Raw genomic sequence first — 19,218 nt, forward strand, 5'->3', positions numbered from 1 at the left:
TATATGTTTACCTTTTTATACAAAAAAACCCCCAGAGAATAAAATATATATTCATATTTTCTTGTTATGCATAAAATATCTCTGGGAAAATACACACACACACAAACACTCATACATGCATACAAAGCTAATAAATTTCTTTGCTCCTAGGGAGGATAAGTAGATAGCTTAGGCCATGAGGCTTCTGACTATTCTACCATTTGAATTTTGAATAAAGTCACAATAAAAAAATTTCATGAAATTTTAAATCAATGCATCAATCAATTAATCAGTGCAATCAGATTTTCAGTTTTCTGTTTGATAACATTCTATTCACATTAATATTAAATAATAATACATTAAGAGAATAACATATATAAGAATTTGAAAATGTCACATATTCAATTGTATGATTTTTCTATGTTTACCATGGACTTTGAGGTTATATTTTTTTTCTGTGGTTCCAGCTTCATTGACTGCCACACAGATGTACTCCCCACTGTCAAAGGGTGTAACAGAAGCAATGACCAACAATGCACCATCTTCCAAGATAGAAATCCCAGGCTCTCTGCCTGTCAGCTCTCTACCATTCCATATCCATTTGATGGTTGGTTTGGGGGTACCTAAATAAGAAAACAAAGCTTTGTGACATTTTAAATAAAATTAGGAATCATTACAACATATCCAATATATTTAGGAGAAATAAAAATTTTGTTATGACTATAATTTGTACACTAAGGCACTATGCTACTTTCAAGATATTTCTCCTGGCATGAAATAGCAAAGAGATTGGTATTTAAGGCCTCTAATTCCTGATCAGTCTTAAGAGACCTATGGTCTCTAGTGTAGAGTTTGAGCAAGTTGTTTATATCAAGTTATTCAGAAGACAGTAAGCAAACCAAAACACTTTCTTGAGTAAGTTCATGATCATTAGTGGGGAAAAAAACTATATTAATCAAATGGGAGAGTTCAGGGATGAAAACAAATGAAGAACAGAAAGCAAGAGACTATCACAGGAATACGACATAAAAATTGCCCAACCAAATAGAATGCATAGATGATATGCAGAAGCGATGCTTTATAATTTCACATTTAAAAAAATTTAACCCACGAACCATGAGATCATGACCTGAGCTGAAGTCGGACGCTTAACCAACTGAGCCACCCAGGCACCCCTAAAATTTTTTTTTGATCTTTATTTTTTTAGAAAGAGAGAGAGAAAGAGAGAGAGAGAGAGTGCAAGCGAGCTCAAGTGGAGGAGGAACAGAGAAAGAGGAAGGCACAGAATCCAAAACAGGCTCCAGGCTCCAAGCTGTCAGCACAGAGCCCAACACGGGGCTCAAACTCATGAAACATGAGTTCATGACCTGAACTGAAGTCGGATGCTTAACCAACTGAGCCACCCAGGCGCCCCTATAATTCACATTTTAAATAGGCCTGACATAGTAGAGATGAGCAATCTACTATCTACACATATCTGATGATCTCATGATGCTAAACATAGGACAGTAGAACAATTCTTGACTTCTTATATTGAAAAGAAAGTTGGGAAAGCAGAGAGGACTGATTTCCTAGATTTATTTATGACAAAAGGGTAAATGGAAGTGATGTGCTCATGAGTAAAACTGATAAAACCATTCTGAAGTACATAATTGAGCCCAAAGCACATATTGGTAATAGACAAACACTAATTTTGTATTAAGAATATATTTATTTAACAAACAAGGTATCAGGTACTATTCTAAGTACTTTTAAAATTTACTTAATATCTATAAAAATATAAAAAAGAACATTAAATTAATATGATTACACATTATTAATAATCTTACATTAATGGGTAATAAAAATATTAAAATAATGGCATATAATCCAAGACAAGAACAAAAGAATGGCAGAATCTATAAAATGTGCCATTAATGCTAAAGGACTTACAAAAGTAACTGTGTAACTGTGAAAGTTATATTTATGAGAAAAAATAAAACAAAAAGATTGGCCTATTTTGTTGTGCTGATAGTAAAAGGCTGACTGATGAGAAAGAGAAGGTGAACTGATGGTCTGTAGCTGTCTATGTTGCCAAAGAAAAAAGGCGTATAATCATTTCCTCATTTCTTTACATCCCGCTCATTCCTTTATGGGTTTCAGACTTAGTGGATATTTGTGAAGCTAATAAATGAAAAACTAAATGAACAAGCAAAAGAAGTATTATCTTTAACTTCTAAATGGTAAATGGTAGAACAATCATGGCCAAGATGAAATTTGTTGTAAAAGATAATGATATGGTATCTAGCTACTTTATTATTTTTAAAAATTTTTAATGTTTATTTTTATTTTTGAAAGAGAGAGAGACAGAGTGCAAGCAAGGGAGGGGCAGAGAAAGAGTGAGACACAGAATCCAAAGCAGGCTTCAGGCTCTGAGCTGTCAGCACAGAGTCCAATGTGGGGCTTGAACCCATGAACCATGAGATCATGACCTGAGCCAAAGTTGGACACTTAACCAACTGAGCCACCAAGACACTCCTCTGGCTCCCACATTTTAAAGACAAATCCTGTCAGAAGTAACAGGAAGTAGCATGAACTAAATGGGAAAGATACTAGATAAGACAAGTTTGGAATAACAGGTCCTTCCACTGAAGCAAATAAAGTGTATGTTGGGGAAAAATACCTATTCAATGAGCTGTTATTTAAAAGAGAGATTAAAAAAATAAAACAAAAGAGGGATTGTCATTATGCCCAAGTGTTATAGCAAGGGCCAACAAATGCATCTTTTTATAATGATGTTTTGGGTTCAATAGAGAAATCTGATATAATATAACTTTATGCCAGTGCCCATATGTCCAAGTACTACATACCTTTTGCAGGACATGGAAATGCAATGCGTTGGTTGGCCACTCTTTCTTGGAATGGAGTGTTATATGGAGGTTCTAGATCTTCCAGTGTAGGTGGTTCTATTAGAAACATAAATGCATTATCACAGGCTTTCCTTAAGCAATATCAAACTCTCCTGAGGCATCATCAACCAACTACATTGGTGAACTGCTATCTTTCCGGATTCCTCTTTTAAATAGGACAGAAATTTCTAGCTGCCAGACATTTCTACCTCAATGTGACCTAGGGATCTAAAACTCAAAATGTCCCCACTGTCCAAATGTATCATTTTGTGCTTCCCACAATTCTCTGGTGTTTCCTTTATTCCCTCAGTTAAGGTGTCATGCTTCATCCATTTTTCTTATGTTTCCCTCCCTTACTCCTGACCTCCACATCCAATCAATCATATAGTGCCATATGTTCATCACATATCTGTATCTTCCTCTATCCTTAAGGTCACTGCTGATTTCAAACCCTCACTTCTCTTGCCAAAATTACTTCAATAGACTTCTTACAGGAATCCTTTTTTTTTCAAATGTGTTCCCCTTTGGATTCATAATCTACAGAGTCCTCAGAATACTCTCTCTGAACCGCAAATCTCATTTGGGGCTTCCCTGATGAAAATCATTACTTGTATTCATTTTACCTGCAGGATAAAGTTTCACACCTGTTCTTCCTTCAGTACGCCCTATCAGTGAATCCAATCTCCCTGGACACCCTCACTATCCATGAAGAAATTTGGGAGTCTTTCTTGAGTCCTCTATCTCCTTCGCTCCCTATATCCAATCGGTCACCATCCCTGATGATTTCCTCTTCTAATTATTTTTTGAGTCCACTGGCTTCTTTCCCCCAGTCCAGCTACCATCATCTTTTGCCTGAGCTACTTCTGTAGCCCCCAGCTGCTTCTCGTCACCTTCTCTAGACAAACCATTCTCTCCCCCAAGGAGTGATCTTTTAAAATCCACACCCGACACATCATTTCCCAGTAACAACCCCTCTGAATCTTTTCACTGCATACAAAATAAAGTCTAAACTCCATAATCTAGGTTCCTAGATCTTGGATAATCTGGCCCATGACTGTGTGTCCAGCTTTACCACATATCACTCAACACTCAGTCTGAAATGGGCCATCTGGCCTTTACTGATTGATGTATTGATTTATGACAGTATATCCAAAATGTCGTATTTCCTCTTCTTCACATTCGACATCCTTCTCCTAGAAGGCTCTCACCACTCCACCCCACCCCACTGTATCTTTGCCCATCACCTAATAAGCTTCTACTCCTTCTTCAAATCTCAACTTGCATGCCCCAATCCTTGAAAGCCTTCTTTGATTTGTCTTTCTTTAAAAACTCTTATAGATCTACCATTTCATGACAGCATTAACCAATTTTTGTGCATGAGATTATCTTTTAAATGTCTATCTTTCCCATTGAACCATAAACATAAGCACTCAATAAAGTCTGCTGAATCAATGGGTGAACTGGATAAGCTCTCCACCAGTGTGCTAGCCATCCATCCCAAATTGCAATGGGGCAGTTATGAAGTACTAAGTACTATGCTAAATACAATACCTCCTTATCTTTCCTTCTTGCCTTTCCACTATCATTCTCTCTGCCAGGAATGCTCTTCCCCTTAATTTCCATATGGCTGGTTCTCCCTAGTCAACAGATCTCACTCCTCAGAGAAGTTCTACCTGACAATGCATCTAAAGTAGTCAATTGCTGGGAGCATCACCCTATTCTAATTTTCTACTTAGCACTTCTCACTATCTGTATGTCTTGCTTATTTGCTTGCTTTCTGCCGATGCACAGTAGAACAGCTTATGACAGCTGGTGCTTTGCTTTTCTCACTACTTTCTCCTCATTGCCTACGATATGACAGACACCTGGCAGGAGCTTGATAAATATTTGTTGTTTGAAGGAATAAATATTTATCTTTAAAGCCTCAACACAAAGCCAACATCATTAGGGGAAACAGCAGATCTAGATTTTTAGGGATCAACATTGAGTGCATGCTAACAGGATGAGGTGAAATCCTACTCCAACTCACTCTGTTCACAATTTCTCCCAAACCAAAAATAGTGGGTGGGGTACTTATCTAGGATTGTTTCCATTATTGACATCATCCATGGCAACTTCATTTTCAAAAATAAACATACAAAAATGGATGCAGGTTTAGTAACAGTATGGTTTCACTTCTTTCTAGAATGGTTCTCCTTTCAAAGTTAACTCGAGTCATAAAAGGTATAGAAATCTTCCAAAAGTGATCCACGACTCTCCAAGATTATATATTTTGTATAGACTCCAGGGGTTTTTCCCCACTCCCCACCCCCACCATACTTATATTTTCTTATGCCCCAAATCACCTTGGACATGTAGGGTTATTTCCGATTCATCACTGCCTGCTATGTTAGTAGCAACACATGTGTATATGCCGGCGTCAGAGAGCATGGCTTGGTTGATGCTTAAAGTTCCATCTGAACTGCTAATATGCTGCCCTCCATCAACCAGCATGGCACTTCCACCTTTAAACCAGGTGATTACAGGAAGAGGTGTCCCTTGAGCATTGCACGGAATGTCCACTCTTTGACCAACTTGGACTTTGATTAGTTTAGGGCCACGCTGTATCTTTGGAGGAACTAGAAACAAATGAGGATTAATAATCCAATTAAAAATGCTTTTAATGTTTATTTATTTTTTGAGAGAGAGAGAGAGAGAGAGAAGGGGAAGAACAGAGAGAGGGAGACACAGAACCTGAAGCAGGCTCCAGGCTCCAAGCTATCATCACAGCGCGACATGTGGCCCGAACCCATGAACCCCGAGACCATGACCTGATCATGACTCGAGCCCAAGTCTGACGCTCAACTGACTGAGCCACCCATGCGCCCCTATAATCCAATTTTAAACAAATTCTTTCCTTTTCTCACTTTAAATGAGAACTCTTTACCAAGAGGCAGAATGAAAAAGTGGAACGATCTCAGGATTTGGACCCAGGCTCAGGCCACTTACTAGCTGTGTGATCTAGAGCAAGTCAGTAAATTTCCTGAGGCTTGTTTCCTTAATAATCCAGGCCAAATAACCTAATCAATACCAGTACACTGCAAGGATTATGGGAAATAATAAATCTGAAACCCCTCGTGCCAGACTTGAGGAAAAAGCAAGTATTTAAAAATGTTAGGTTTCCTTTAATTTATAAATAACTTGAAGTTTAAAACTCCCTCAAAAGGCAATCTAGATGATTTCTATAATTTAAGAAAGTAAAAGAAAAAGCATTTCTCTTCAGGTACTCCTACTTTTTGTTCTCTTTGTGGAAGGTTTAGCCAGATAGGAAGAAAAGTTTCTCATTTAAAAAACAAAAAAAGTTTCTCATAAAAGCCTTTGCTAATTTCAGAGAAGAACATCAAAACCGAGTCTCTATTTCTTGTCTTTACAGTGCCTTCCTTTAGAAATTTAAATGAGATAATTTATCAGAAACATTGCCAATATTCATGCAAATAGGGAAACAGTTGACTTTAAGCAGGGAGAGAGAAGGACCCTCAGGGAGACAGGCTGTATAGCTTCAGCCGGGAGGCTGAGAAAGCGACAGCAGCAGCAGTTTGGGAAAAAAGAGGATGAGACGAACCTGTTCCAGACCTCCCTGAGCTAGGTGCCAAGCATGAAGTCTAACAAACATTCTGATAAGGTCCCAATAAAAGTCAGGGACAGAAATCTTCAGCAGCTACCTGGTCAGGACCCCTCTCACTCTTGAGAGCTTTATATTTGCCCTCCATAAACTCTATCACTTTGCTCACTCTCTGTTGTCCCCGAGATTCATTCTTTGACTCCGTGAGACAAGGACCAGCGTGTCTCCCACCCCCCTGTAACAACTGGCTTCCATGTACATGCGTTACACACTGTAGAATCAAGTTGACTTACATTATACAATAAATGTTCTAGTTATACAATTAGAATTTACATCCCTCAAAAGCCCCATTCCTCTGTCCTTTTTTTGTTAACTTAATATTTAACCAATACATTGTAAAGGTTGTCACTTATGATAACCTTATAATTTTGTTAGGATTGTAATCATCATTTTATGAAAGAGAAAACTAAAGGTAAGAGAGGTTACGTAATATGCCCAAGATAACCTAGAGTTTGTAAATTACAGAATTCTATCTCAAATCCCATGGTTAACAGGATGCTATTACAGTGATTGATCTGACAATGAAATCAGATCAATACCATGTAAGAAAATATTTTTCTGATATTTGAATACCTGGCCTACCTATACAAATGCGTGATAGAGTATATACGCAGTAAGCATGTGTTGAATAAACAAATATTTGGACAGACCATGGTAAATTGAGGTAATCAAACAGATTAACTAGAAAGTTTTTAAAAAGTTAGAGTCCCAGGAAGCAGAATGTTTTCAGTTGCTGAGTTCTTTGAATATTGAAAATGACCATATAAATACTAGTAAATTCTTCTTTGATAACTCACATTCACTTCTAAAAAGCCATAAGTCTAAACACATTTTTTTTTTACTGTGTATTAATAGTCGCCATAAGTGACTGTGGACATTCAGTAAAATTGAGAACCAAACCTTTAATACTGTTCATTTGAGGAAACGGGGGAAAGTTGTTTACAAGTGGCAGATAAACTTTCCAGAGTAAATGAAAGAAAATGACAAGTCTCCAATTTTAGAAAAATTTTCTCTAATTACTCTATAAACAATCTGGAGATTAACTATCAAAGAAACTGGTATGATGAGTTTCCCTGTGGCCTGTACAAAGATATTACATGCCCTCATTTCAAAACTCACCATGGACATTTAATTTAACAGACTGAGTCACGTTCCCAGCAATATTTGTGGCAACGCAAAGATACATCCCACTATCTGAAACACGGGTCTCAATGATCTTCATTGAACCAGAAGGAAGGAATGTGTGCCTGAAAGAAAGAAACCACATGGTAGACCATAGAACATGAGAATTTAAATATCCGCCTTGCAGCTGCCCCTCAGTATGAAATCATTACTCTGCAAGCAGTTTTTGAAACCATTCTCCCACCTATATTTCTATATACTTTAAAACTCAGGGATTTTCACAATTTTATTATGGATTTTGTATGATATTCTTGCAAACACAAAATGTGATTTTTTTTTTACCATTAGATCTAACCTAATGGTCTCAAATCATCCCAAAACTGTATATCTCTCTGCTTTATTAACTTGTAGTTATAAAAAGCCAATATATATTTTAGTAAATTTCAGCTATATTTTGAATTTTATTATTTTTTCTGCAATGCTTCATTAAAAAAATTTAGTGTGTTAAAGGCAAAAGAAGGTACATATGTAATTCTCAAAAATATATTGAATATATTTTTCCTACAGAACAATAATGTAGTTGGGTGAACTAAATCTACATATAAAAACGTTATTATGTTTATTGTATTGAAATAGCTTTAAGGGGAGAAGGCCAGATAGACCTACTCAAAGTGTTCTACTGGCCCAGAGACAGAAAAATGAATAAATAGTTAAGGACAGAATTCTCCCCCAAAGAAATAAGCACATAGGAGAATCCAACATGTAACATATAATAATAGAGCTGATATCACAAAGATCAAGGAAAGGATTGATAATTCAAAAATGACGGGCAACTGGTTCTCCACATGGGACAAATAAATTAAAAAAAAATACAGCACTACCTAACACTAGACACAACATAAAAATTCAGATGTATTAAAGTCAAAAATGTGAAAAAACAAACTTAAAATATTAGAATAAAACTCTGGAAGATATGTACATATTCTTCATAAAGTACAAATCTTTTTTTAAGTTTATTTATTAGCTTTGAGAGAGAGAGAGAGAGAGAGAGAGAGAGAGAGAGGGAGAGACAGACAGAGAGGGGAGAGAGAGAGAAAACCCCAAGCAGGCTCCTCACTGTCAGCACAGAGCTTGATGCGGGGCTCGAACTCATGAACCATGAGATCATGACCGGGGCTGAAGTCAGACGCTTACCTGACTGAGCCACCCAAGTGCCCTAGAGGGAGTAGAGTAATTTAATGCAAAGAACCACTAGACCATGGTGTTGGAAAAATTTTAAATTGAAGTCGAGTCAGATGCTTAAGTGACTGAGCCACCCAGGCACCCCAGAAAGTACAAATCTTAAAAACAATAGATTAATACACTGAGTTACATAAAAAATGTAAAATTCTATGCAGACATCATACATTAAAAGTCTCACAGTGGTCTGAGAAAATATATTTTCAACACATACAACAGACAAAGGATTGTTATTAAGAATACAGACCAAATTTCTACATTCAACAAGAAAAAGATAAACCAGTCATCATAAATCTGTGCAGCAGGTCTGAAAAGGCAAGTCACAGATGAAACAGATGGCCGACAAAAAAGTAAAATCAGTTTTGGTTCCCTGGCAGTCAGTCACATGAAAACTAAGAGTTGCAAGATACCATTTCACACCCATCTAACCAACAAACATGTTTAAGTCCATAAACACCATGCATTGATTATAACGGGGAAATAGGTGCACCTATATGCTCATGGTAGAAAGGTAAATCATTACTGCCTCTTTGGACAGCAATTTAGCACTGTCTACAAAGCTGAAAGTAGGAATTCATTCTGACCAGAAACTATAGTTCTGGGCCAACCCTAAAGAAACTCATGCATGTGTATATGAAGAGACATATATAAAGATATTCACTCAAGAGCCTTGTTTATAAAATAAAAAAACTAAAACCAAACCAAACCAAAACAAGCAAAACCCTGAATGTCTGTACACTAGGAAATGTACAAACAAAATGCAGAATATGTATACGGTAGTTAAAAATGAATAAAGCAGGGCGCCTGGGTGGCTCAGTCAGTTGAGCGTCCGACTTCAGCTCAGGTCATGATCTCATGGCTCATGAGTTCAAGCCCTGCATCGGGCTCTGTGCTGCCAGCTCAGAGCCTGGAGCCTGCTTCAGATTCTGGGTCTCCCTCTCTCTTTGCCCCTCCCCTGCTTGCGCTCTGTCTCTCTCTGAAAAATAGACATTAAGAAGAAAATTTTAAAAATGAATAAAGCAAATCTCTATGTATAAAAATGAGTAAATATCGACTTAATAAAGCAAGCAGTAGAATAATAATATATAATATGTTACATGGCAAATTAAAAACAGACACATAAAATGAAATGAAAACTACAGGAAACACGATTCCATACTGTTTAAGAATGGGTGCATAGGATGCACATGAGATCTGTGCAGTATTTGCCCCCTGGGGAGGGAGAAAAGCGACTGGGGAGGAAAACAATGAAACTTCAAGTTTATCTATAACATGGTATTCCTTTCATTCAAAAATATCCCAAACACATATTTTTCAAAAAAATAGTAACATTACGTAAAGTAGTTCTTAAATTATTTTTTATCTCCTCACCAGTGGATAGGGAAATGACAAGAGCACCATTTACAGCTTCATAACTATACACCAGTAAGTCCAACCGACATAGCTGGAAACTATAATTCTTATTCCACCAGTAACTTCTGGCATGACATTGAGTTAAAATAGTAATTGCTACTATTCCTTGAGAACTAGAGACAGGAGATGTGGAATATACATTATCTTATATATGCCTTTCAGGTAAGTATTATGTCCATTTTATAAATAAGAAATCTAAGGTTCAGAGGGCCATTGAGAAAGGCACCAAAAGTTTCAGGCAAGCTTTAAGTGGTGGAGGCAAATTTAAACTCATACCTGCATGGCGACAAAGGTAGTACTCTCAAAGGCTCTGGCATTCTGCTTTCCATCTCAATGGAATATATCAGATATATTGTCTCAGCAGGCCTTTATATGTACAAGGCTTTAATCACGAAGATTTTTACAAAAGCATCTAATGAGAGTCAAATCTTAAACATGAGAGTACTTACTGTGTTTTACTGCTCCTAAGGGATTAATGAGATTCTGTGTGCCCTATGCACTTGTGCTAACAGGTCTATATACAAATATGCTCTGTTTTAATAACTACCTTGTATATGCAGCCACGGGCAATTATGTCAAAGCTGGGTGTTAGCATTCCTGATATTAAAGAATGATTTAGGGGCACCTGGGTGGCTCTGTTGGTTAAGCATCTGACTTCGGCTCAGGTCATGATTTCATGGTTCGTGAGTTTAAGCCCCGTATTGGGCTCTCTGCTGTCAGCACAGAGCCTGCTTTGGATCCTCTGTCCCCCCCTCTCTCTCTGCCCTTCCCCCATTTGCTCTCTATCTCTCTCAAAAATAAAATAAACATTAAAAGAAAGAGAGAAAGGAAGGAAGGAAGGGAGGAAGGGAGGGAGGGAGGGAGGAAGGAAGAAGGATAGACTTAGAAGGTAAAAATATTTACCTTCTGTAGTCTCAGATGGATGTGTAAATTATCTCAAATTTAAATGTTATTTCTTGATACATTTGAAAACCTGAATAGGCACAACCTTCTGTCCCAAGAGATTGTGTTTGCTTGTGTCTGGTTCATCCCAGATCCCCTACCTTGGAGAGAATGGGGAGATGAGCTGCGTCTCTTTGGCCCAGGTGATGATGGGTGGGGGTAAGCTCTTCACTTCACATGGAAGTATCACGTCTTCTCCTGCAAGGGCGGAAATCTCAGCAGGCTCATCCTGGGACAGTCCTCGTTGGTCTCCAATCACTCTGGGCCTTACTAAAATAAACGCACATTTTGGAAGGGAAATAGTACGTTGAAAACATTTCACTTACATTCAAATGTGGACTACTAATACTCTTTACAAATTTACAAGAAGATGCTGTCTATGCCGAAGCTTTGGTACCTATCTAAAACTTTCCGTTAACACATTTACGGTGAGAGCTGAAAGGAAAAGGACCAGAAAGTTTCCCTTCTTCACCCTTCCTTTCAGAACATTGTGACGAGGTCAGCTGAAATGCCCTTTTAGAGTCTGCCATCTATGAAAGCAAACCCTCAAGGCAGAAGTGCAAACTGAGACACAGCTGAGGTTTGGCTTTGCCAGGAGTTGGAACTAACTGGTGTTTCTAAAGCAGACTGGGTACATACGATAAGCATACTCCTTGGGAAAACACCATAACATTATCCCAAATGGCTGTACAATTACTCTCCCTTTAAATCAGAATCTAAATAGAGATGTTCATTGGCAGTAAAAATGCGTTTTTGTCAATGCAGTTCACTTTAGGAGTACAGCCCCCGGTAATATGATTTGGGAGAGAAATGTGAGTTTTGGCACCGGTAGAGAGTGTCAAAGAAAAACATTCCCCCAGGGGCTCTCACCATAGACGGTCAGCTGCACTTTCCTCTTGGCGTAGCCAGCTGCATTGGTAGCGGTGCAGATATACTCCCCGCTCTCTTCACCCCCCGGGGACACCACATACAAACTTCCATCAGCCCCTGCGGAAAACTTAGCGCTGCTGGTGGAAATCAACTCGCCTTTCTGCAAAACACAACAAAGAGCAAAGTGTTTTCTTTAAGATAATAAAGGAGTGACTTAATGTCTGGAAAAGGAAGAGAGGAAGAGGAAAAAAATCTCCAAGGGGGAAAATCCTAGATTAAAAAAAAATGCTAATTTGAAGAAAGGTAATTTTAAGAAAAATTAAGCAAATAAAGCAAAGGTGATATTTCTTCATACTGAACCATGTCTCCTTTGTTCCAGAGCTTCTTAAAACTGGAGGGAATAATGGTAATACTAACGGATGGGGCAGTGCTTATGCAAAGTCACACACTGTTCTGAGTACTTCAAATGAATTAGCTATCTTAAAGCTCAAAAGGGTCATATGAGTAGGAACTACCACAAGTCCCATTTTACAGCTGAAAGTATTAAAGCTTGGGGATGAAGTGGAGTAACTTGCCCAATGTCACAGTTTCTCAGTGGTAGAGCTGGGACTTGAACTCCAGCAGTCAGGATCTGGAGCCCAACTCTTAACCTCTGTGCTTTCTCACAACACAAAGGCCACCCTGGAAAGTTTCATTCTTATGTTTTCCTAAAATGCATTAAACTCATACTCAGTCTTAGACACTGTGCAGTTTGGGGATAAGCTTCACCACTGTATTTTTGTGTCCAGAAAGCAGAAATCTTCACCTTTTTAATTAATTTACAGATGTCAACACCAACTTCTTTATATTTCAGAGCTTTTTAGATATATAAAGTTAGATAGTATGGTAAAATACTTTGGTTGTAGCACAAACAATTATACAAAGGTCTCATTTTGTTATTATACAGTCATTTTATACTACTTATATCTGCCAGATTTAAATTAATTTACAGGAAATATGCTATCCTCATGACTGTTCAAAGATGAAAAGGACCTCCTCAGGGAGTGGTTTTTTCCTCACTGCAAGAGTACAAGTAAAAGCTGGACAACTTCATGATGGGGATGTAGAGGGGAATAAATGACTTCGTAGAGGTCTTATCTTGGCTTCCTAAAAGAAGAGAGTCTGAGACAAAGATATGGGGGCAAGAAGTTTACTTGGAAAGTAGTCCCCAGATGCTTGAGCAGGTGAGTGGGAGAGTGAGGCATAGAAGGAAGGAAAGCTAAAAAGGGTTTCAGTGCTCTGGTTTCCTCTGTGGTTAGGTTGATAAGCTTCTGGTGCCAGGGATCCTCTGAGAAGCTATATAGAAGCAGGCCAGAAGTATTCTTCTGATGGATGAGAAGCAGGACATTCATATAGGACACCTGCCCCCCACAGGTGTTAATGTCCCTATGCTTCCTGGCCACCTGAGAGCAGGCTAAGTGGCCTTGTGGGGCTTTGGAGAAAGCCCCGAGTCCAGAAACCAGAGAGGGGTACACATGAAGTGGGACTCTGACAGAATGCACGGAGCTGTCCACCAGAGCTGCGCTGAATTCAAAAGAGCTGAAGGGATGTGGCAAGGGGGTAAGAAAGGATCTGCTACAACATGTAAAGTGCTAAGAAAAGCTCCTGGTGCTATATTACAGTCCACCGTTGTGTTCTTAACGTTACTCAAGCCTCAGGTAGGTGATTACACTAAGGACATTTTGAGGTCCCTTCCAAGTGGTAGGAGTGCATGGGTTTTCCTTTTTATAAAGTTCTGTGGTACAGTCAAGTCCCATGTATGACCAAAAATATTCAAATAATGTTATAACCCATGACATCGGCAAACACCACCAGATGGGCCATTTACCTTGGACCAAATGATAGATGGCTTGGGATTTCCACTTGCTTTGCACGGCAAAGTTACTGGAATGCCTTCAATTGTGCTGAGTACCTGCCGCCCATGCTGAATGGTTGGCAGAACTGAAAAAGGAAGCAATATTTAGAATGTGAGCATCTGTCTTTCCATGTAGCCTCATTTGTTTCAAGTTGTACATTTTCAGGATACACTGCATATTTGTGAAAACTAGCTGAGACTCAACATTTTCTGATAGAAATGTAGGGTACCTTGTAAGGCAGTGTAATAAAGTAAATATAGTAGCTATAATCTGAAGAATTTAATGAAAACTTAAAATCAAGTAGTAAATTATGCTTAGTAAGTTGACTTTCCTAACAAAAATAAGACTGAATAAAATCCATGCTCTCCTGGAAACTCAAGGTTGAATTACATCCTAAGACTTACATATTTAACGCATACCTTTCATCATTGTCCATCACCCATTAAGCTGCAGTGAGCTGACTTAAGCCCACTGCCAGAAAAGTAGACTGTTTTAGCCACTATACATTAAATGTCTGTTTACAAGAGCTACTTAGCGAGCTACTAAATTTAACCTAGAAAAAAAGGATTTGTTTTCTTAAAAGAAATTCAACAATAAAACTTGCAAGGTCTTAGGAGTTTACATTTAAGGCTAAAATACAGGATTCTAAGTCAATAGTTTTCACTAAGAGGAAAAACATACCTTTTGACTTTAGAAAGCAACTGAAGAATTAACATTATATGAGCAGAAGCAAAAGGAAAAGGAAGACTATTAATTATTCCATTCTGTGTATATCTCAATTAATCACAAGCAACTAGCATATGAAAAAAGACCAATACTCAATGTTCTCAAAATAATGAATTTGATTAAAGAAGCTCCCACACATGAAAGTTCTTAACATAGAGTAAGGAACACAATAAAATCCCTATATACACCAGGCATTTTCTTTCCTTCCCCTGGAAAGATGTGACTGGAACTGCTCCCTAGAACTCAAGCACTCACCGTGTCTCTTGCCTTTGAGTCAAATTTCTCTAGAATTATCATCGGTACCCTGGAGGAGTTTGACAGAACAAGAGATACCAGAGACCTCAGTTCAAAAACTTCCCTGAAAGGCTGAGATTAGCTTTGCTACATACTCATATTTTCTAAGGCTGGGCTTATTCTTAAGATAATTTCTTCTTAAGAAAAAATGGCAACAAATTACCAGATACTCTCTATGTCAGGTTACTCTCTAAAGCAAGAAATTTAATTTCCAGAATCATCATGGAAGAGTCAAATCTAAACTATACTGTAATTTTGTGGCAACATGGAATAAGCCATTTTCTTACATGCATATTGAGTTGGACAGCTATAAAGGAAAGTGATAAATTTAGGCATTTTCAAATCTGATGACATTTGACCATGGAAGAGCTATTTCTTTCCAGATTGTCAACCTATATAAATCAAGATGACAGTTAAATGGCTTGCCATTTTAATTTGTATTTATATTTGCATGCATTAATTCATCCTCATAAGAAGTGGTCACTGAGAGCTTCTAACGACTATTCTTCAAAGCGGAGAGGTCTAGTAATGAAAGAATATGGACATAAATAAATACGGACGTAAGGAGAACCTGGCATATTGCATCACATCCAACTCAAAAACTAATCTGTCAGATAAATGGTTACTGGGTTCCTGTCAGATGTCTGGGTTGTTTTTTCCTTTTAACCTTAGTAACTAAATCAGTTACTCATTTTGGACTAAGATAGATGAAACGATGTTGCAAAGTGATGTTTTTAACTTTTAATTGTCAAACATTTATTGCATCACAATAAACCACATCATTGGTTTGTCTATCTCCTCACTCCTCCGATTTGGCAGACATCACAGTTAATCATGTTACTCTTTTACTCAAGTAGAAATTTGCCTCAGAATCCTTCTCAATACAGTATTGAATGGAGGTGACATGATTATATCTCTATACTAAATTCTGAAACCAGTCCATAAGCACCCTCCAGGAAATCTGTGGGCTGATTTTCTCTAAAAATCGTTAAGTACAACTAAAAATACATTCATTCTGGCATTATGTGTTTACTCTTTTAGACTATAATTTAGTGTTACTTTAATATTTCTTTAAAATAATACTTCTTCAAGAATATCTCACGTGATGTTGGTAGAGGCTGGTATAAGACTGGCTGGTATAAGAGGCAGAAGAGGCTATTTTTTTTTAAAGATTTTTTTTTATTTTTATGTAATCTCCACACCCAACATGGGGCTTGAATTCACAATCCTGAGACCAAGAGTCGCATGCTTTACTGACTGAGCCATCCAGGCGCCACAGAAGAGGCTATTTACAATGAGAAGCAGACATTAAAAAAAAAAAAAAAAGATGTTCTATATCCACTGACAATTTCAATAGACCAAACAAAATGTGGAAATTACCGGATTCTCCAACTCATGTCCTTATAAAGGGATGAATTTGCTAAAAATAAATGTTCTATGCTACTTTCATTTCTGTATATGGAACTATTTTTTTAATACCATACTTTAAAAAAACAACGTTGCAATACACAAAAAAATTTATGAAAATTTCTTAAACTATGAAGTTGTCAGTTATTTATTGACATGTAAAAAGTCCGTGACTGTTAGAAAAAGATGGCTTTTGGATTTTCTTATTTGTGAACTTTTAAGTTATCTAACACGCAAAAAGATTGTTTGGAGCACATGAGGTGGCCTTTAGAAAAGTTTAGGTCATTTCTAGCTAACACACAAAGGGGTCATTAGTAAGGACATGGTTATTGCACAATCCAAAAAGAAAAGGCAATTTGGATGGAATAATAAGTTCGGCTTGCCTGAAATTAAAATGTATTTTTAAACATAACTTTTTGAGAACTGAGTTCACTTTTATCAATTAAGAAATCACTTACAAAAGCCCTTGGCCAGACTCAGCTGGTGACTCCCAATAAAGCCTTGTTGTGTATGTAGGAAAAGGAATTCTGGAAACACCCTTAACAATGTAAATAGTGTTCAAGAAATAAGGCTTTTTGTTAAAAATAACAATTAGGAAAAAAAATCTGCTTCTTACAACCAGAAGACAGAGTTAGTTGGTTTAAAGACACAAACCTAGCTTTGAACACGGTTTGGAAAGAATTACAATGGGTGCGTCTCTTACCATGCACATCCACGGTGGTGGTTTTATTAATGGTTCCAGCAACATTACTGGCCACACAAGTATATCTGCCTCCATCCTGAAGGCGAACTCTCTCAATGTGGAGACTCCCGTCACTGCGTACAGTGATGTAAGGATTTTGGACCAACTTAAAGAAAAAGAAGTCATATTTAATTTAAAAGATAATGTTCCCTAAGTCAAAACCAGATTTGTTTTTCTCCAACTGGGTTATTAAATATCTTATAACAAAATATTTTAACACCTTTAAGTGAAAAATGATGAGCATGTTACCAAATGTAGAATCAATTGTATGTCTACCTAATGTAGCACCAAAAAGTATACCTCCTAACATCTGTTGGAGTTATGCAAATGATGGAAAAAGGAAAGAAACAGAAGCATCACTTATTTCATGTTTCTGTGAATTTTGTTATCACTCAGGACCCAAATTTCACTAGTCATTTTTACTTTTGGCTTAATTTGTTCTTTTTCAAGGAGACTATTACCACTTGCAAACTATTTGATATTTTTTATTTCAGCAAATAGGAACTCATTCAAGCTGAGAGAATGTGACTATTCTCAACACTTGCCTTTTTCAGTGACAGACGCAAATATCAGAGGCAACGTATGATACAGGAACTGTGTCAGAGAAGGCTGGCAGTATTTTCTATTAAAAATGGTCACGCTAACTATACCATATATGCATTCTGCTCAATCACAGGACACCTGAGTGCTCAAGCAGTATCATCCTATGTCATAAGCGCATTAAATTGTTGAGTGAGGTATACTAATTTTTCTCAGGATTTCAAGCAAAGATGAACAAGTTTACATCTTATTCCATGGAGGCAATTCACTTCTAATTGGTACTTCAAAAAGTGAGTTTAACTACTCTGGAAAATGGAAGGAAAAATGCTCTGAACTAGATGAAAATTTATCATAGGTAGCATATTTACAAAAAAATCCATAGAACTGTGAAAAATTTTCATATTCTTTCATAATCAAAAGTTATACCCTGAAAGACAATGACACAAAATAGATTCACATTTTTAAAAAGTTCATGATAAAGTATGTAACATTTGGAGTTAATAATAAAGGTTAGTAAATGGAAAAATTTTATGAGAGTGTTAACATTTATTACATCCTGTGAAGAAGAACATAAAAATATTTAAATACTATAAAAATAATTTTGTATTTCGAGTCTTTACATACTCTGAAGAGTTTATTAGTTGCACTGAATTGAATTCAAAACAATAGAAATCACACCATTGACTATTTCTCCGTTTTATTAATCCCAAATAATGTGAACTGAACCATGTCAATATGGAAAAAAAGTTTTGGTGTTATATTTACAAAGTATATGTTTGTATATTTATTAAATTGATATTTCAATGTTTGAAATAAATTGCCTCTTACTCAAGAAAATTACAAATGTGAATGCATGGATTTAGAATGTTCTTACCATGGCTGAATTCTTAATCCACCGACGTTCTGGAATGGGATTTCCAGCCAACAGAGCACAAGGCAAAGTAAGCTGCTGTCCTTCAATGACGCTGGTCACCGAAGGGCTGATTCCAATGAGTGGAGCAACTAAGTCGTAGAGAAACAGGTATTATCACCTCTATCTCACCCAAAAGGAAGGCAAATCTTCTTCTAGGCCCATGACTACTAATTCCACTATTTTAAAAAATGAATTTTCAAGAATAAGATTTTTAAATGTAAATAGGTCTGAACTGGAAGAGAGACATAAAAGACCCTTCAAAGCAGAAGGAATGGCAAAGGGGGTAGGTAGTAATAGAGAAGTAGACACTAAAAGAGAATTCGTCTATGGCATGCAAGGCCAGAAATGTCAAGCCAAGAAATTTGCACTGTTTGATGGACAAATGGAGACGAACTGAAATCATTTACATATAAAAAACGTGGGATCATCAGAACCATTCTCAGGAAATACTAATCTGAAAACTGTGACTAACTTATTGGAGAAGGGAAAAATCAGAATGGATAAGATCAATGAGGAGGCTACCATAACAGCTCAAGCAAATAAAATGAGGTGGACTCTCTTAGGTGGAGAGATGTTCTTTTGTAGAA

The 19,218-nt window shown here is 37.2% G+C and overlaps 1 protein-coding gene across 3 annotated transcripts in view; it reads right to left on the minus strand.

Moving 5' to 3' along the window:
- HMCN1 (hemicentin 1) overlaps window positions 1-19,218 on the minus strand; it is a 481,286-nt gene that overhangs the window by 217,727 nt on the left and 244,341 nt on the right. For all 3 annotated transcript variants that reach the window (XM_058700608.1, XM_058700606.1, XM_058700609.1), the window contains 9 exons: window positions 18,593-18,720; window positions 17,140-17,284; window positions 13,982-14,094; window positions 12,115-12,274; window positions 11,346-11,514; window positions 7,648-7,775; window positions 5,213-5,485; window positions 2,829-2,924; window positions 408-602 (listed from right to left, as the gene is read on the minus strand). In XM_058700608.1, the coding sequence (XP_058556591.1) occupies window positions 408-602; window positions 2,829-2,924; window positions 5,213-5,485; window positions 7,648-7,775; window positions 11,346-11,514; window positions 12,115-12,274; window positions 13,982-14,094; window positions 17,140-17,284; window positions 18,593-18,720 (1,407 nt within the window). The remainder of the gene's footprint in view (window positions 1-407; window positions 603-2,828; window positions 2,925-5,212; window positions 5,486-7,647; window positions 7,776-11,345; window positions 11,515-12,114; window positions 12,275-13,981; window positions 14,095-17,139; window positions 17,285-18,592; window positions 18,721-19,218) is intronic.

This window comes from Neofelis nebulosa, chromosome 15 (assembly GCF_028018385.1).
Source record: "Neofelis nebulosa isolate mNeoNeb1 chromosome 15, mNeoNeb1.pri, whole genome shotgun sequence".
NCBI classification, from domain to species: Eukaryota; Metazoa; Chordata; class Mammalia; order Carnivora; family Felidae; genus Neofelis; species Neofelis nebulosa.